The sequence below is a fragment of the Mus pahari genome, chromosome 6, assembly GCF_900095145.1.
Source record: "Mus pahari chromosome 6, PAHARI_EIJ_v1.1, whole genome shotgun sequence".
In the NCBI taxonomy this organism is placed as follows: Eukaryota; Metazoa; Chordata; class Mammalia; order Rodentia; family Muridae; genus Mus; species Mus pahari.
The window spans coordinates 66318588-66338486 of NC_034595.1; the positions used below are offsets into that span (position 1 = coordinate 66318588).

Genomic DNA, 19899 nt, shown 5'->3' on the forward strand with positions numbered 1-19899 from the left:
AGAGAGAGAGAGAGAGAGAGAGAGAGAGAGAGAGAGAGAGAGAGAGAGGACATAGGAATGTGTAGCCCAGGCTAACTTCAAACTCAGAATTCTTCAACCCCCTTCTCAGGGATGCAATTATAAGCATGTGCCCCCACAACTGGTGAGTTCATTGTATTTCTATTTTTAAAATTAAAACAACTCACAAGTACCATCCAACTTTGGAGTCTAATAGATTGTGTGTCTGGCCTATTGCTGGGTCAGGTGCCATCTGAATGAAGCCAGGTGATGCAAGAACTCTCAAACTGGTGGGAAATAGAGTAGATATGCTCATCTGGGGTGTATGGTTGGAGTCTAGGAATTTTCTGGGCTCCAGGGTCTATGTGAGACAGTAAAACAGTGAGATGTGAGACTGGAGAGATGGCTCAGCGGTTAAGAGCACTGACTGTTCTTCCAGAGGTCCTGAGTTCAATACCCAACAACCACATGGTGGCTCAGAACCATCTGTAATGGGGTCTGATGCCCTCTCAAAAAAAAAGTGAGATTCGAGTTCCGTGTATTGAGAATACCAAGGTGTATGGTGGGGGGGGGGAAGGGGACACTTCATTGGAATAATTCAAGGAAGAGCTTTCTTTATATTTTCTTCATCAGGAGGGGAGCCCAGATTCTAGTGTCTTAAGAGTCCAGCTGAGCAGAATGGGGTGGAGTGTGAAGGGTGGGTAGTAGGACCAGAATCCAGGGTTAGCTTCAGTCCTTGACTCCCTTTCTCATGATAGGGTAGCTACTTGCAGAATACAACGGTGGGTGGGTTTGCTTAGTGTAGGCAGCTTTCCTTTGGCCAAGAGAATATTGGCAGAAAGTGACTGGTTCCTCTGGAATATTTCTGACATCTGTAGTTGAACAAAGCAGAGTTCTTGCAGCCTCCACATCCAACTTCACCACCATAGTGTTTCTGGGTGTATATTTGCGGCGCATGTGTGTAGCAGTAGATCGAGAGAGGTTCCTATAGCACTGGACAGATTCCCCGCCAAAACCAAAAGGGGGGCGGGAAGGACACGCTTGCTCGGGGGATTTGTTCCCTCCCCTTCCCCTGTGGCCTAAGAAGGAGGGACTGGGTGATCTTTCTCTTCTCTGTGCATTTCCTTCCTCCTTTTTCCCGTCGATTTTTGTTTCTCTGCCTGTATTCCTTTTCTTCCAATGTTTCTGTCATTTTTCTCCAGCTCTATTCCTACCCTTGGACACTGTGCCTTCCGGGCTTGTCCCACCCTTTTCTCCCAATCTAGAGACACCCCCACATTGCTCCAGCTCCAGGCCCGCAGGCGCTTCACGCCAGCAGGGTTGGGGTGTGCGCCCACGTGGTGCTGAGTTTGTCTTGTCCGCTTTTCAGGTTTCAGTGCTTGATCTCCTCTCTGCCCCTTACCCTGTTACAGGATGACGGAGCGGCCGCCGAGCGAGGCGGCACGCAGTGACCCGCAACTAGAGGGACAGGACGCGGCCGAGGCCCGCATGGCCCCCCCGCACCTAGTCCTGCTCAACGGCGTCGCCAAGGAGACGAGCCGCGCAGTCCCGGCTGAGCCCCCCGTCATTGAGCTAGGCGCGCGCAGCGGCGCGGGGGGCGGCCCTGCCGGTGGGGGCGGTGCCGCGAGGGACTTAAAGGGCCGCGACGCAGTAGCAGCCGAACCTCGCCATCGGGTGCCCACCACCGAGCTGTGCAGACCTCCCGGACCCGCCCCGGCGCCCGCGCCCGCCTCGGCTCCTGCAGAGCTGCCTGGAGACGGCCGAATGGTGCAGCTGAGCCCGCCCGCGCTGGCAGCCCCTGCCGGCCCCGGCCGAGCGCTGCTCTATAGCCTTAGCCAGCCGCTCGCCTCACTAGGCAGGTGAGCATCTCGGTCCCCTGCTGCGTTCTGGGTGCAGGCGAGGGTCGAGAGGAGGGGGCAAAGGCTTAAAGACTTCAAGACGAAAGAGCCTAGAGACCAGAGCCCCCCCCCCAACAACCCTCCCGTTAGTGGGAAAGGGGTTCCCTGTGAGACAGACTATCAGGAAGGATCGGTGGTCAGGGGACGACAGTTGTGTAGAAACCGGGGGTGGTCGCCTGGAATTTTGAGGGTGCGGGCCTGTGGGTGAGTGTAAAAAGCCACAGAGGTTGCTGACTACTGTTGTAGACGGGATTCTTTAATATGAGTTCTGGGCCAGTGTCTGAATGGCCCTCTGCAGCACAGGTGAGGTTCGCCAGAAAGGGTGAACTCTTCAGGAAGCTGCCGCGGTGGGTGGACAGGCTGGAGAGAAGGATCTAAGGCGGTTGCTGAGGGCAGCTCTTCTCAGCCTCTGCTAGGATGCGGTGAGCCTGAGCGACACTGTCATCCGCTCCTAGTCCTTCTGCCCCTTACCTGCATGGTTGGGGCCAGGCGGTTGTAATTGGTGTGAGCCCTGTGTTGAGGGAAGCTGATAGGCCAGCAGAGTGTAGGACAGGTGGTAGGAAAGAATTATAGGACAACGCAGGATGATAGAGCAGTAGGGAGCTCAGTCAAGGGTTGGTAAGTGGGGGTGGGGGTGGTGTCGATCTGTGATCAGAGAGTGATGGTCGGGTGAGGTCTGTAGGAGGGGACAATGTGAGACCCTTTGTGGTGTGGGAGTTCTTTCTCTACTAGCACTGCCATCCATCACCGTGTTGGCCTGTGTCTCTGAGCAAAGGTCTACCAGGATTGAAGGGGAGTGTGTGTGTGTGTGTGTGTGTGTGCGCGTGTGTAAGTGTATGTTTGTGGTGTGTGTGTATGTACTTCAGCACAGGAATACACTGCCCTGCCCCTCACACTTAACATATTGTTCCATATGTTCACCCTCTTCGCTTCTGTGAATGCATGCATACTCAATTCAATCTGCATTTTAAGTGGGCAGGAGCAGGGGGTGCCTTAGCAGGAGGGGACTGCAGACACACAGGGAGAAGCCATCTAAGGAGTCTTTTTGCCTTTAACCTCATTGTGATCTACCTTCTCTTTCCATAGTGGGTTCTTTGGGGAACCGGATGCCTTCCCCATGTTCACCAACAACAACCGGGTGAAGAGGAGGCCCTCCCCATATGAGATGGAGATTACTGATGGTAAGCCTGCACCCGTGTCCCTTGTCCCTGGTTAGAACCATCTGCAGTGGAGAGAGCACAGAGGCTGTGAGGTGATCTCACAGAGTTGAAAATGCAGGCTTGGGCTTGGAACTCCCAACTGCCAGAACACTTCACACTGGAGGTGAATCAGGACTGGCAATGAAGCCACACCTGTAGTCAGTGTAGTTCTCACTCTAGGCTTGCTCCCTGCACGTTGTCAAGGATCCAGGAAGGGTAGGAACACGTCATATCCCCAATGCCAATGACTGACCCGTAGAAAGTCCCTCAACTGCATCTTGAATCCACTTTGGAATTTCTGACTATACTTGTGCCCATTAATGTTTTTTTTCCAGGTCTCTCTATTATGAGACCCCCTCCATCCCTCTTCCAGTCTGGTCTGAGGCCAAGAGTGGCTTATAGTGCCACAGGGGGAGAATACACACACACACACACACACACACACACACACACACACACACACGCACATCCAGGGGGACTCAGCATTCGTTGAATATTCTTTGGCTTAGATGAATGGAAACTTAGAGCCCTACCTACTCCCAAAGTTAACTTGTTGGTGTCTGGGCAGGAGAGTGGTTTCTGCAGGCTGAGGGACTCCGGCTAAAGGTGGGGATTCTCCGTGCTGTTGTCTGTCTGGGGCCCCAGTAGGAAGTGTGTTGAGGCATGTAGAGAGCTGGGACCAAGGCTGGGAGCCTTTCGAGGGTGTATGTGTGGAACTTGGGCTTCTAAAGGAGATTCTAGAGAGGGAGGGGCTGGTTCTGGTTCAATACAGAAGAGATGCCAGGAACCACAACAACCCAGAGTACAGACACAGAACCAAGAGGAAGGCTGGCGGGTGCTTCTGGATGAGAGAGGGTTCTCCAGCTCCTGGTAGGTTCAGCAGTGGGTGCTTCTCACTCCTCTTTCTCTGCCTGTCAGAAAGCTGTCAGGGAACAGTAAAGTTGTGTCCAGCCAACACCAAGATCTTCTCCACACAGGAGTTCTGGGTCTCATCCCAGTAACATTGCTAACAGACACCAGTCACCCCAAGGGTGTGAAATAAGGTGGTGACAGCTATCATTGCTGCCATTTGTTGGACACTTATTGCATGTATCAGATGACATTTTTGTATCCTTGGTCTTTACGTAATTCTCAACACAAACCCACCAGGTTAATTTTGCTTCTATTTCACAGATGGAAAAATTGAATCTCAGAGAGGTTAGACAGCTTTCTCAAAGCTTCAGAGCCTTAGACCATATATAATTATGGTCCTAGACCAAAGTTATAGGTCTTACACCTTGGAATTAGTTCTGATTTCCTCCCTTCTAGAGTCTGTCTGTCTATCTGTCTCTTATTGTGACAATGATTCTAATGTCCCTTGTCCACTTAGGAGCTCTGATTAGCTCACAAGCATTAGCCATAATGCAAGACTGGTCCTCCTATGTCACTGTTGAAAGACCCCCGCTTTAGAAGCCCGGAGACACCACCTTGCTTTCTGTGCAGCAGCCCAGTGTAGGTCTGCCCAGTAGGTTTGTGATGTTTTCTCCAGTCTGGATCTTACCCTTTCAAAACTTCAGCGAACTGCAGGGAGGGCAAGGGATGAAACGTGGAGTGTGGATATAGGCACATGCAAATGAGCCATAAACTGACCAGTGGACTCAGATGGCCTCTTGGCCTGCCTGTTCCTTCTCCCTCCATTTACCCGCTTCCCGTGTTTCCAATATGACCCCTGGATCCAGACATTACTAGAAGAGGGTAAGCAGGATCCTAGGCTATTTTGCTTCTATTTCACAGATGGAGAAATAGCCTAGGATGTGGCTCTGTGGTAGTAGGGAAGCATTAACTTCAGCCCAGGGCTGGACAACACTGGTGGAAGTACTTGTGTTTCCCCTGGCTCTGAGAATCCCAGGTCATGCTTGGATGCTTGGTTCAGAGCTTGGCACACATTAGGTGCTGCACACAGTGCATTGGTGTCGCCCGCTGCCTGGCAGTCTCGGTATCAGTGTGACAGTGATTGTTTCTAAGGCAGTCCTTAGAATCCTTTTCTGAGGCCAGGCATGGCTGTGTATGGGTGTCTGTCTGTTTTCTTTCCTGGGGTTGGGGACCTAGGGGTCTTTCCTTTCTCTTCTGCTCTCTACCCTCCCCTCCTTTCTCCCACCTAAGAAACATATACTGCTTCTGTCATCTCTGGAACTGAATTTCCACCCTTCCTACTGTAGGGACCTATGAGATATCCTCTCCACTTATGCCCACCACTCCACTCGGGCTTCTTCCCTTCCTGTGTCTAGATGGCTTTGCTTCAACCTGAAGTGCTGGTTTTAAAATAAATGCTGCTGCTGAGAAAAGTCTTTGTCAGCTACCTCAGCTAAGCATGGTAGTTTTGCTACATCATTTACTCGCCAGCCTGCCTTTGGGTTGTGTTTTTCATTTGCTTGTTCCTTGTGCCATCTCCCATCTCCATTAAAATGTAAACTCCATGAGGGTAAACACCCTGCCTGAGCCAGGCACATCTTTAATCCCAGCACTCAGAAGGCACTGGCAGGCAGATCTCTGGGTTTGAGGCCAGCCTGGTCTACAGAGAAAGTTCCAGGACAGCCAGGGCTACACAGAGAAACACTGTCTTGAAAAAACAAAACAAAACAAAACAACAACAACAAAATGAGAGAGAGAGAGACAGAGAGATGTTAGCAGGGGCAGGGGGTGGTGGTGGCAGAAAACTGGTGAACAGATAGTAACACTGCCTCTTGGTTAACGAAGGCTGAAGCAGAAGCTGTTATTGTAGGCACTTTACCTGTGTGATACATCAGCCAAAACCATCTGGGACCTGGATTACTGGTAATATTCCCAAGTGTGCAGACGAAGATGTTGAGGCGGTGAGATCTGGTCAGCAATTGAATCCAGATAGTCTGTCTGGCTTTTAATGTCTAAGGCCTCTTGGCATAAGTGACTGAGTGAAATATGGCTCTTGTCTAGCTGGGAGTAGTAGAACACACCTTTAATCCCAGCCTAGCATGTGGGAGGCAGAGGCAGGTGAATCTTTGTGAGTTTGAGGCCAGTCTAGTCTACATAGTGAGTTGCAGAACATCCAGAGCTACATAGTAAGACCCTGTCTCAGAGAGGGAGAGGGAGGGAGAGGGAGAGGGAGAGGGAGAGGGAGAGGGGAGAACAAAACAAGACATTAAATGCTGCATAGCCCATAGGAGGGGCTCAGCATGCTCAGACGCATGCCATTTATGGAAGGTGATGGAGAGGAAACTAGAGTTGTGAGGTTGGTAGGGTAGGGCTGGAGGGATATAGATCTCAGAGATGATGTGTCAACTGGACTTCTGAGGTGAGTACTCCTTGCTTTTAGCTCCCTGGCTTCTCAGTGGAGGAGCTCCTTGGAGGTCTCTACCTGCCTCTAACCCGTGTCCTTCTACCCTCAGGTCCTCACACCAAAGTAGTACGGCGCATCTTCACCAACAGCCGGGAACGATGGCGGCAGCAGAATGTGAACGGGGCATTTGCTGAGCTCCGGAAGCTGATCCCCACCCACCCACCCGACAAGAAACTAAGCAAGAACGAGATCCTTCGCCTTGCCATGAAGTACATCAATTTCCTGGCCAAGTTGCTCAATGACCAGGAGGAGGAAGGCACCCAGCGTGCCAAGCCTGGCAAGGACCCTGTGGTGGGAGCTGGTGGGGGTGGGGCAGGGGGTGGCATCCCCCCTGAAGACCTTCTACAGGACGTGCTTTCCCCCAACTCCAGCTGTGGCAGCTCTCTGGATGGGGCAGCCAGCCCGGACAGTTACACAGAGGAGCCGACACGCAAGCACACTCCCCGCAGCCTCCATCCTGCTCTGCTGCCTGCCTCTGATGGGGCTGGCCCCCGGTGATGCGTCTGGGGCTGCCCAGGGCCAGCAGGCAGGGGCCTTTAGGCCCCTGGGTTGCCGGGCTTCAGGGCAGGTGGGATGAGAAGCAGGTCAATGGACTTATGTGAACTTCCCTTACGGTCTGAACTTTGGGAAGTCCCGACTGACCCTAGGCTGGCATTTCTGTTTCCTGCCTGGAAACAGAAGAGGCAAACAGAGTGAAGTAGTAGGTACTTTTTCTGAAGATGGCACGGTCTTCTCCCCTTCCCAAGCCCCAAGATTTTCCCAATGATGAGGCTCGAGTGTCATTGGTTTTGGTCTAGAGTTTTCGAGCCTTGTTTTGGACACGATCTGGGGTTGTCACCTGTTACCTGAGGCATCCAATTGGCCTCTGCCTTGCCTTTCTCCCAACCCGAGGTGGCTGGGGTGGCTTTTGTGGCAGCTTCTGTTCAAATACATAGGTACCCAAGAGCTGACCATTTCTTGAGCCCCATCTTCACCCAGGTCCGTGTTGATCCATCCAGCTTGCCAGCTGCTGTGGAGAGTCAAGCCTCGAGGTGCCTTCTTCAGGGCCTGGTTGGAAAAGATGGCCAGTAAACAGACAACCTGCTCTCAACTAGCTGGGGCAGAACACCCGACAGCCCCCTTTGCTCCAGGGAATCAGAGCTCTGTTTTCTCCCCCACTGAGACTTGCCTTCCTCTCCTGTGGCTGTGAGGACCAAGTCAGCAGCCTCGAGCATGCTTTGTTGGGCTGTGTGCAGGCACAGAAAGGGAAAGTGACATTAGGGTGAGCAGAGCAAGAGTGTTTGGGGGGACTGGGTTTCAACTCCTGCGCATCCCTGTTTGTGCTGGAGAGCAAATGATAGTGTGCTGGTGCGTTGCATGTTGGTGCTGGGGCTATGCAGACCATAGGCTTCCCTGGGAAGCTCAAAGGAAGCCTCCCATTGCAAGATGTCTGTTGGCTGATGGTCTGGACTTCCAAATGGAGGACAAACTCTCCTGTAAATCCTCTATTTGGGATTCTGCCTGACCAGTCGTTGGTGGCAACTCTAGGCCATGATACCACCCAAGATGCAGCCTGATGCTAAGGCAAGGAGTCCAGTCAGAGGCAAGGCCCTGGCTGAGACCTGGGCATGCACCTTTGCTCAGCTTAACTTTAAATACTCTCCCCTCACACAACTGCAGGCCCTACATGTGTGCATGGTAGGCTGGCTTAACACGAAGCGAGTCCCCCCTCTAAAACCTGTACATGAAAGTTTTGTAAAGCAGACCCTTCCCCTCCATCTTTTAAAGACATAACCCCCTGCAAGTTATTTTGTAAAGTGGAGAATCCTTTTGTAGTATGGACAAGTACCCCATTGTTTCTCCCCTGTGTCAATCCAGGTGGTGGGACTGATCTGTCCTAAAGCTAGGCCTGCCTATAATGAAGTTCAAGCTCATGAAACAAAGTGCACAGAAGTCCCGTGTATCTGTCATTGTATGGTGTCACTCAGTTCTCACTCTCTCCGGGGTTTGCCTTCGAGCTAGAGAGAAAACATCCAAAGGCCCCATCATGTAATGTATGAGCTCATCACTTTTCTGTTGGAGTTTCAGCATGATGGCTTGTTCACACCATGTTGGGGCCTGAGTATAGACCTAGGCGGACAGAGATGGATCCTGCTCCTGCTTTCCTCCCTGTCCTATTAAGTACTGAGGGCCCCAGGTACTGAGACAATGTGATCACCTACTAGGTCATTGTGATTCTTTGTCGCCTATCACATTCTGCTACCACATGAACATTAAGGTTGGTTCTTTCCCATTGCGTGGGAGTTAGTTCAAAGGGTCTGACTCATGAGGAAATGGAGCGGCTGTCCTGGGCTCTAAGACTGTGTTTGCTTCTTGGTGGAATGATGAGTTAGAAATGAAAACTGTGGCTCTGTAGGTGGATACTATGAGAGGGACCACACTTTTGTTGGGAGCCTTTAGCTGCAGTGCCCTATGTCAGCTTTGCAGCTTCGCTGGGATAAATACGCTAGGCAGTGGTGCGGATGGACTGCGATCATAACATTGGAAGTCCATTGGGTTCGTAAAGATTGCTCTGGAGCATGGAGGGCGCAGCGCAGGGGGAGAATTGCACACACGGGGTTCTGTGTTCTATACCCAGCACAGACACAAAAGAAGCTTTGCTAGTTACCCTTAGAACTGACCGTGCCGTGCCGTGAGGTTCCAGCCAGAGTTCAGGCCTGGGCAGTTGATGTGTTTGTGTCATTTGGATTATAAAATATTTTCCATTGATTTATGTAGATGCTCATTTCTCCAGATTAATCTTAGTTTCTCCCTTGTTCCAAGGCAAGAAACAGGAGTGAGAAAGGGAGAGATTGCTAAAGTTTCTGAAGGGGCTGGGCAGGAAACAGCCAGGGTTTTGGTCTTTGTAAGATTTAAGGAAGACCCCGAATTCTGTTCTCACACTCCACACCCCTTATCTCTCTTCCTTTGCGTCTTCCTTGCCCTTAAAGAAATCACAGCATCCCAAGAGCAATATCTGTACAAAGGGGGAAAATGTAAGCATGAGAAAACATAAAAAAAAAAAGAACAGTGATGAACGTAACTACAGAGAGAATCCCATCCTTCAAGAATAATTCATGTTTATTTGTGGTGGCAAGTGACAAGATGGTACAACCTTTATCCTTTTCCAGAAACAAAAACCAAGGGCACAGCAACTAGAGTGAGCTGACAGCTATTTTGGCCTTTTGGGTGGGTCTAGCCGTACTTGGGATCCCAGTGGTACATGACCCTCTGCCAAAGGCTTGCCTCGGTCTGTGTACATAGCACGCCATGTCTGTGGGCAAGCCCAGCACTTTCTGTCAGTGTCGTACTGTATGTGATGAACTGTGTTGGTCTCTGTGTTTTTTTTTTTCTGCAGAAGAGGAGTAACTACTCCGGGTACCTTGATATTTGTACAGCCTAGAGGCCAACACTGCGGGCGTGTGACTCTTTATTGAAAAACAAAAACAAAAAAAATACCAGTGTGGTGATGATAGTGTGTGTATATATATAAGGTTATATGGGGAAGATTTCTAAATAAAAGTTTTACAGAGGGGTCTGGACTTTGTACTTGGACTTTGCCTCCTAGAGCCTGAGAATGGGGACATGAAGGGGAAAGGGCTGACAGGGCTTGGCTCCACAGCTCTTAGGAAGTAGGATCGAGCGTCCAATCTCAGCCTGTAGGGAGGAAGGAGGCTACCCTCTGGGGGGTTTCCTTTTCCCCCCCTTCTGCAAGGCTCCAAGGGCTTTAGTATCCTGTCCTTGTGTTTGTAGACCTGGACAGCCTGGCCCTCTCTTTGTTGGGTCAGCTTTTTCCTTGTTAGATCACTTTCCCAGGTTGGGGCCACTGCTCCCAGTGAGAGCTCAGGACAGACAGATGTAGCTGTTACCCACCATTGATGTCCACAGATTTCCTGATGTCTCAGTGGGGGGTTGCATCTTTTAGACTTGACCTTTTTTTTTTTAAAAGGTTTAAAAAAAATTTATGTATATAGGTGTTTTATGTGTATAGGTACAGTGCCCATAGACGCCAGAAGAGGGAGTCAGATTCCCTGGAACTGGAGTTGCAAACTGTAGTGAGTTGCCCCATAGGTGCTGGAGTTTCATGAATAGAATTTGGGAAAGAGACTGGGTCTTGGGGAGGCCATTACGCATGGATGTTCGGCCTCCTGGGAGTTTGTAAGCTGGGCACCTTCTGCCTCCTCATTTAACAAGCATTTGCTGAGTTCCTGCTCTGGGCAGAGACCATTGGGGAGGGTTCAGAATGGAACGAAACAAGCATGGATGCTCTCCACTGCAGCTTACATTTTACCAGGGGGATGTTGAATGCAAAAACACTTACAAGCAGAGTTAAATAGAAAGCAATTAGTATTAACCCACAGTGAGTTTTATTCAGGCCAGCCTGGGCTACATGAAACAGTCTCAGAAACCAAAGCCAAGAAGGGTGGTAAGGAACAAAAGTGGGCAGATCAACAGGGGCAGTTCAGGGAAGGCCCTAGGGTGCCATCTTTTCCATTCAGGATCAGATGATTCCTGGTGTCAGAGACAGTTTTGTCCTAGGAACAGGTTGGGTCTTTCTGTCTACATGCCCTGAGAAGGCTTTTTTCTTTCTTCTTCTCTGGACCTCAGTACTCAACCCCAAATCTAGAGACATGGACTAGCTCAAGATTCAACAACTGGGAGGGAATTCAATAGTCTCACCATTAATTCTCATCTGGCCTGTCTCTAGTCTCAGCAGTGTTTTGTCCTCTTGGCTTCTATCCATCTCCTACAGGGAGAGGGTAGGATTCAGCCTGAGTGTCAATATCTAATCCAGCTACTGGGACGCTCCTCAGACATGCCTTTCCTTGGCCCAGGACAAGGATGGTAGGATTTGGCCTTGGGGAGAGGAAAAAAATGGATCTTTAGGCTTATAGACCTGAGGGACTACCATGATAGGAGAGAAAGAAAGGGGGCAGAGAAGGAAGAATAGTGTTTGGGGTGGAGGAAGTGGCCAGTCATGTTCAGTACAACTGAGGGGCCATGCACAGAAAGGCTGAGTTAACTGGTTTGAGGCAGCTGGTGGCTGGAAAGAGCTACAGAGAGGAGTGGATAGAGGTAGTGACCTGAGGACTCAGAGACAGCACTCCCCATCTTAGAAAGATTTTCCTCAGGAGAAATGAAGCTTTCCATGTAATGGTGACAAAGAGAGCCCGAGGAACTCCAGTTGCTCCTGGAGTTCATTGATGGGGCAGAGACCCAGAGAGAAAATGTCTTCCCAAGCCTTGTATCTCAGAGTGATGAGTAGTCAGGCCCATTCTTCCTGCCCCAAGAACATGTTGTCTCTGAAGCCCAGAGTCCCTGACTCCACAAGGAAAGAAACGTACCCTGAGGCCTGGTCTGAGGTGTTTTGCTGATCTGTTCCCCTTTGTTTCTTGCCACTCCATTTGTGTGTGTGTGTGTGTGTGTGTGTGTGTTTCTGAGACAGGGTCTCATGTGACCTCAAACCCACTAAGTTGCTGAGGCTGACTTTGAACTTCTGACCTTCCTGCCTTTATCTCCAGAGTGCTGGGATTAGAGGTGTGTACTACAATATCAGGTTTATTCAGTGACAGGAGCTAAATCCAGGGCTCTGTGCACGTCAGGCAAGCACTCTACAACCGGACCATATCCCCACCCCACTCCTCACTCTTTTATACATATCGCACTATCTTTTTTCCTTTCTGTTTTAGACTATTTTATTGTTTTTTGACCTCCCAGATGTTGAATTTTGGTTTATTTTTTACAGAACAGCCCATCTTCCTCTTTGCCCACTCTCATGTGGTTGAATTGTCCCTGAAGTCCAGAAAGTTTTCCTGACTTCATGGTACTGGGTGCCTCCTTTGCATCCCCATGGGACCCTAGGTATGCTGGCCCTTCCTGCCCTAACATTTGCTTATTTAGTTGCTTCTGCACTGAAACACAAACCCCTCAGATCTGGAACCAAGTCTGATTAAACCCTCTGCACAGCACCTTGGGGTACAGACACTCCGGTTTCTTCCCTACTGGCCATGAACAGCCCTTCTACTCCTGCTGGCTCTCCTTTTTCTCTCTGGGCCTGGCGTTTGACAGCAGCGAGGACCTGAAAGGCTGGTATAGAATGGTAAAGACCAGGTGTGGAGGCTGTGAATCCAGTCAGGGGTCTGGCCTCCTCAGGTCGGTCCCTACCTGCCTCCTTTTTAATAAAACAAGTATGTGTTCCTCAGAAGCCATCACTGTGTCATTAGCTTTCCGACCGACCACCCCTCACCCAACCCCCTGCCCATGTAAACCTGTTACCTACTTACAGAGCTTAATTATCATGAATCTAAGTAAAGGGTCACCCAGGGGAAGATACAAAGCCTTGAGTTGAAGGGGCTTGAGCAAGGTGAAGTAGGTGTAAATTCAGGGATACACCCGAGGTTAGAGATCCAGACCATGTAGGAAGGCCAGGAAAGAGAAGAGGAGGCCAGTAGACAGCTAGAGTTCGTAGAGAAGATGGCTCTACTTTCCTTATGGGCAAGAAGGCTACACAAATTTAGGTCCAGGACTGGTGGTGGTAGTGAAGAGCTTGCTGGTTGGAGGACAGGCTCTGTGGATGACCATGGGGACACTGAGGAAGGGCGGTTGGTGTGGAACAGTTGGTGAAGGGAGTAACCTGGGCCTGGGTGGAAGTGAGAAAAAAAGAGCAGCCAGGCTCTGGAGGAGCTTGGCCTGGTCAGAATCACTTGGGGCTTAAGGGCTTAAGTATTGCTACTGGGTGTACTTTGAGTTGTTGGCTTGTGACTTTGAGTGAGTCACTATCATTCTGAGGTTTGGTTTCTTTATCTGTTAAACGAAGATTTTAACAATCATCTTCTAGGTCTGTCATGGGACTTCAGCATAATATACGCAAAGTATCTGTGTTTCATAAAAATGAGTCTATAGAAAGAGCTACAGAAAAACCTATAAGAAAGCATTCTTTTTCCAAGAGACAGGACCAGGATGGATGGGACTGTCCTAACAGAAGAGACAGGGAAGGGCACGAGGGAATGTTAATCACCCCTCACTCAACAGCAGGACTTTGGTATGCCTGTCTCATGTCAGGAAAGGTTGGGTAGCCAGTCTTGACCACCCATTTTGACTTCAGAGGCTCGTGAGCAGAGTGGAAGTTGGGGTAGGAAAGAACGCTGGAGGCATGTGCTATGGGAGGAGCTTAGCAGTGCTGGCAGCCTAGCTCTGACAATAAGGTCCCTGAGCAAGTCTGTGCTGAACCGAACGGTCCTGAGGGGCAAGGTTGGGAGGTATCTGGGAGAAGGTTTCACATCCTGTCTTGAGCATTACCTGTTTTTCAGTGGCGGAGCAGGCTGGTCCAGGAATGCTGGCTTCCTCCTGGGCTCCATACTCCTGCCAAGGCTACCTGGAATGAGGCAATGCTCCCCCACTTCACTTTGCCTTCCAGCTCCTACTTAAGCTCTCCCCACTAGCTTGCTCTGAGGCCTGCCCCTCCCCAGCTCCTGGGCTTTCTCTCCACACAATAACAGGATGTGATCTTCGAAGAGAGGAAGTGGGGGAGGACTGCTGAGCTGATAGCAGGGAAGGAGGGGGGCTTCTGACTCTCCCCCCTCCAGCCCTCCTTTGCTCTGTAGGCCAGCCCCTGCAGCTCCTTTCCCCCTAAGCCCTACCTCAAGCTTCTCTCCGAGACAAGTAGGGATGAAGGGTCTTTAGGCCCATGTAGGACTGCTTGCCTATGGAGAGACATGCCTTGACCACACCTGCAGGACCTGCCTTCTGGAGAGACTTGCTCGCCTGCCTTTAGATGCTGGGTTGTTTTCTGCCTAGAGCTGCTGGAGTCTAAGGCACCTGCTGGGCAGGTGGGTCATTCTGCAGGACTCCATCTGTCCAGTGTACTCCCAAGTCCACATGAGCATGATTCAGTGTAGCGCGTGATAGCCATTGGTTATTGATTAGTAAAACTTTAGATCTTCACCCATTGGATTACTGGCCACTTGCTAGCCCTTTTGCTGAACCAGGCCATGCTGAGTATACAGAGCAGTAGGTACTTGAAGCCATGCATTAAGGATTGTCTTAGACGCCAACCAGAAGACTGCGTCTCACTTAGTGGTCATGGAAGGTTTCCCAGAGAATGCTAGCTCCAGGGTGGGGGTGGGAGGATTGGTGGGAGTTTATCAGGGATACAGAGAGGAAGTTGGGCGGCAAGTGTGAATGCAGGTGCAGCGTTGGGAAGAATGGGATGTGCTTTGGAGATTGCAGTCTTCCATTGATGGGGTCAATGTGCATGGTTGCAAGTGATGGGTCAGAGAAGCCTGGGAGTCTGGTCACCAGAAATTTGAAGTTCCCTGAGAGTGATGGGAGTCATAGTGAGAATTGTGAGCAGGTAGGGGGTTGGTCAGGACATGTTTTAGGGACTTTGTAGTTAGCCATAGTGGAGAGCAGCTGCTGGCAGAGACATAAGTAAGGATTCAGAGAGCCACATTATCCATGGCACAGAATGATGGCCTGCTGGACTCAGGCAGCCGCAGCACCATCCATGGCACAGGGGGATGATGGCCCGCTGGACACAGGCTGAGATGCCCTTTCTGTTATTGTTGAGCCCTAGGTGTGGTTGTAAAAAGGCTGAGGTCTCAGGACTCTGGAACTTAGAACTGGAGCTTAGAATCAACTAAAACCAACCTCCAAGCAGCTATTATTATTATTATTATTATTATTATTATTATTATTATTACTATTTAACTCTTATGAGAGTATAATACAGTAACATCATCCTTCTCTTCCTTTCCTCTCTCTAACACCTCACTTTATCCTCCTTTATTCTTTTTTAAATTCATGGCCCTTTTTCTTTAATTGTGATTACATATATATGTTCTCTCTCTCTCTCTCTCTCTCTCTCTCTCTCTCTCTCTCTCTCTCACACACACACACACACACACACACACTCCTAAATATATTAATACAACTTGCTCAGTCTCTACAACGTTGCTTGTATGTCTATCTTGAGGGCTGACCAGCTGGTATTGGGAATCGGTTGGTGTGCTAGTTCCTGGGGAAGACCACCTCTCTCGCTCACAGCACTCTTAGTTGCCCTTTAGTTCTCTGTCTAGGGTTGAGGCCTCTCGAGCTCCCCTCCTTCCATGTTAGCAGGTCTACCTATTGGTGGAGAACTTGTTCAGGTCTTGTTTAAGCGGCTGTGTCGTTGAGACAGACACAGCTTTTGGGACATTTCTAGGAGACACAATCTCACAGAAAGCTTCCTGGCCCTTAAGATCTTTCTGCCCACGCTTATGTAATGATCCCTGAGCCTGAGGTGCAGGAATTATGTTGTAGATGTGTCCACTGAGAGACTGGGCTCTACAGCTGTACCTTTTGATCAGTTGTGCTTTTCTGTGGTGGTCTCCATCTGTTGCAAAGAGAAGTTTCTTAGGTTAGGGGTGAGAACCACGCTTATCTGTGGGTATAAGGACAGATATTTAGAATGTAGTTAGGGGTTATTCTGGTTCAATAAAGAGGCTGTAGTAGATTCTCCTCCAAGATTCGTGATTTCACTAGCCCTGAGTAGTTGGCTATGTTTCCAGTACCTGGCGTGTACTTCTTGTTAGGCAGGCTTTAATTTCAATTAGAGTACTGTTGGTTTCTGCCAAGGTATATGTGTCAGTACTATGCCCTTAGGGTTATCCATAGATGCTGGTAGTTGTGGACCATAGCTGGGTAGGACCGAGCAGCTCTTTTTATTCCAATATACTTTCCCCACACTGTTTATTCAAAATTCATTCTGTAGACAAGCCTGTCCTCCATGGGACAGGGACACCAAGGTGTTAATGAGTCTGCATGAGTGGACTGGGAAGAATGGGTTTTGGCAGAGTGGATATAGGGCACCAGGTCCTAAGGTTGGGGAGCTCAGAAAGAGGACAAGAGTTCCTAGGGGTGCATATCTTTCCAAGAACCCAAAATAGGGAAATGCACTTCCGTTTTACAGAGGTCAGAAAGGCCAAGTGATTAAGGGAGAAGCTACTGGGAGCCAGTCTCTCCTTCCACATCAAATCAACTCATAGTGCTATGATTAACAAGGAGAGTCCCCTGAGGGGAAGTCAGAGGGTGGCTTGTATAATTGGAGATATGTGTACTGGTTATTTCATGAGTGCCCTGATTTGGGGGAGAGTCTGTGTGACTTCATTCAGTTTCCATTATGTAGATGGGAGTCTGACAATAATGTTGCCTACCCCTGCCCGCCCCTTGCCACCCTGTGACAAAGTCTTCTAAGACCCTTACCCTTCTGAGATCTACCAGAGCTATGGGATCAGGCTAGAAAACCTTTTCCCATCCAATGTCTGTGACAACCTGGCCAGCTGAGCCCGGGCAGCTTAGGGTCCTCAGCCCTTCCCAGCTCATGGCTCACCCAGCTGCAGCCTGGGACCTTTGGTGCTCCTGGGTCCCAGGCTCTGGGGGATCTCAAGGGGCCGGGCCTTCTGCCCTCTGGCTGTTCCCACACAGGCTAAGGGAGGTTTGTTTCTCAGCGCTCCGCCCCTCTCTCTAGCAATCCCCAGTGCGCCACTATTCAATGGGCTATCAGGCTTCTCCATCACTCTCACCCCCCCAGTCTGTTAGCCTTGAATAGGTGGGATCCAGATAGCTACAGTCACTCCCATCCCCAAGCCCCCAACCAATCTCTCCCAGGACCGTCTGGGATCTCACAGCTCTGACATGCTACCTGCCCTACCACGATGGGAACTCCAGTACAAGCCAGTCCTATTGTCTACCAATGCCCTGAAGCTGCAGTCTCAGCTGGGCATCTAAACGCAGAGCCTGCCTGGTCTGTGCTGCTGCGTTTGTGCCTTGTCAGTCTACACAGAGGTAACAGTTACAATCTCTGTGTTTAGCTCCTGGAGGCAGGTGTCTCCTTTCAGGGACTGTATGTTTCTCCGGTCCCTTGGCTTTGGCTGCTGCGATGACAATGCAAACAAGCCCTGTGCAGGCAGGCAGACAGGCAGGACCAGGCAGTGGCTGCCTGCCTTGATTTTTTTGGGTGGGTGGGTGGGTGGTGTTCTGTTGCCTATAGGCCCTTCAGGGTCCACATCTGCCGGGTTGGGGCTGTGCCAACGTCCAGTTGCCTGGCTGCATTGCGCTGAGCTGCAGGAAGCATTGAGCCTGCTGGCAGGCTCCCATGATGCTAATGAGGGCAGTCCTAGGCCAGGGGGAGGGGAGCCTTTGTCCTGCTCTTGTCTTTGCTGAAGAGTCCTCAGAGAGAGACAAGGGGCCCTCCACAGCCCCAAGTACACATGATTAGCCTGCCATCACTCATATTGATGGCCCGCAGAGCTCTGGAGCATGGACAGAGATGGGGGGGGGGTGTGTGGGGAGGGCGGGGAAAAACAGGCAGGTCCTGGGCAGTCCCTACACCTTTCAGGCCGTGTACCTATAGAAATAGCTCATGATCAACAGAGACAACACTGTTCCACATATTCCCTTGGCTTTTCTTTCCTTTCCCAGGCTGCGCCTTTACTGTACCAAAGATAGCCTTTGAAGACGCCTTCCCTCAGCCAGTGTTAGAAGCTGGTTAGAATCTCTGATGATTTGTCCCCATGCTTCTTTCTGAACCCCCAGCATCTCTTAAGCCATGTCCTGGGGTGACTGACATTAGCTCCTGTGTGTGTCCTGCCTCCCCTATCTACTGACAGTGAACCTCTGCAGCTCAGGGCTGAGATAGTGTATTACTGATCTTCAGTGACCCCACCCTGCACAGAGTGGTGGGCCCACCCAGCAGGTGCTTAATAAACATCTGAAAACTCTCATCAGCCTCCAGGGAAGGTGCTTTAAGGATGTGTGACTGTTTGAAGGGGTGAATGGTTGGATCATCTTTAAAGCAGTCCTCTAAAACCTGGGTCCATAGACTCCCAAGACTTGGGAGGAGAGAATTCAAACAGAACACAGACATGACTGAGGAAATATATATATATAAATTTGGGGGGGTTATTGTAGCCCCAGCTGTCCTGGAACTCACTATGTAGACCAGGCTGTCCTGCATCTCACAGAGATCCACATGACTCTGCCTCCTGAGTGCTGGGATTAAAGGTGTGTACCACCACCTGGCTTAGCATCTGAGACTTTTTGCCACCAATAGATCACCTTGAGATGTTATTTATGATCCTTTCGATCTTGAAACTAATCAACCATCATCATCATCATCATTATTTTTATTATTATTATTATTTTGAGTTACAGAGGGAATCTTTCTATGTAGGCTCAAATTTGTGACTCTCCCGCCTCGGCTTTCTTCTAAGTGCTGTGGACATAGGTGTACGCTACTATGTCTAGTTGCCATATCATAACATTTTAACAAAGCTTAAGAGTTGTATTTTAGTTTAATTGGTTTTTATTATAATTCTGTTTTTTATTTTATGTATTTAAGGCATTCATTTAAAAAGACTGCCCAAGAGACCCATGTCATATATAAATAAATATACACATACATATATGTGTGTATATGTTATATATGTGTGTGTGTGTCATATACATATTCATTCCCACATGAATTGGTTGGGTTTTTCCCTAGTTCCATCTCTAGCAGCGAGGGGTCTGATGACTGTGCTCAGTACCTATGGCCCCTTCCTTAGTTTGGCTTGAGGATGGGGAGAGATAAGCGCATGCTGGTATGACTGGAGGAGCTCCAGGTAGGGTTTGCTGCGCCAATACCACCCTTAAGCTGCAGCTTTTAAAATCCGGTCCATATTACTCAGTGATTCATATTACCTCCTACATGCCAGGCCAAGGGTAGAGTAGTGAACAAGGCATTTTCCTGGTCGAAAAGTGAAGAATAGTAGGTAAGTTAATTATATGGTGGATTCCAAGTGAATAAATGCCAAGGAGTAAACGAAGACTAGAAAAGGAAATGGGTGGGGATTATAGGGCTGAGTTTGCAGCTTCTCAAAGCTCTGTACTGAAGAGCCTCCTCTAATAGATGGGCAAGACCCAAGGGAGAGGAGAGGACAGCTACGGAGACGTCTGGGAGAGAGCATCACAGGGGGAGCCCAGGTGGCGCAAAGGCCCTGAGGTCTGAGTGGGCCTGCAGTGGACAAGAAGTGTTGTAGAAGCAGGTGTGGCTAGAGTAAAGGAAGGGGAAACAGGAGGCAGGTTAGAGAGCCATTGTGAAGGCAGTCATGCCATCCTGTAAACCAGGGCCTTAGTGTTTTGAATAGGTTATGAATAGGGTTTAACCAAAATTTCTGTCTGCCCTGCTGAGACCAGACAGAATGGAACATAAGCAGGAGCAAGGGGACCTGGCAGTAGGAAGCCATAACAAACTTGCAGCAGGGACTTAGAGCAAGCATAGAAAGGGAGGGGTTGGGGGTTAGGGTGGATCTGTTTATAGAGAGCCAAGGTGATTGACTGGTGGCGATGTGGAGTATTTCAGAGAGAAGTCAAAGGTGATTCCTTTTTTTTTTCTTTCTTTTTTTTTTTTTTT

General features: G+C 49.8%; 1 protein-coding gene across 3 annotated transcripts in view; it reads left to right on the forward strand.

The window, feature by feature from the left end:
- Tal1 (TAL bHLH transcription factor 1, erythroid differentiation factor) overlaps positions 1 to 10002 on the forward strand; it is a 14650-nt gene extending 4648 nt beyond the window's left edge. For all 3 annotated transcript variants that reach the window (XM_029540407.1, XM_029540406.1, XM_021200086.1), the window contains exons 3-5: positions 1410 to 1856; positions 2982 to 3076; positions 6499 to 10002. In XM_029540407.1, coding sequence (XP_029396267.1) covers positions 1411 to 1856; positions 2982 to 3076; positions 6499 to 6947 — 990 coding nt within the window. In that variant the 5' untranslated portion in view covers position 1410 and the 3' untranslated portion in view covers positions 6948 to 10002. The remainder of the gene's footprint in view (positions 1 to 1409; positions 1857 to 2981; positions 3077 to 6498) is intronic.
- Positions 10003 to 19899: the final 9897 nt, after the last annotated feature.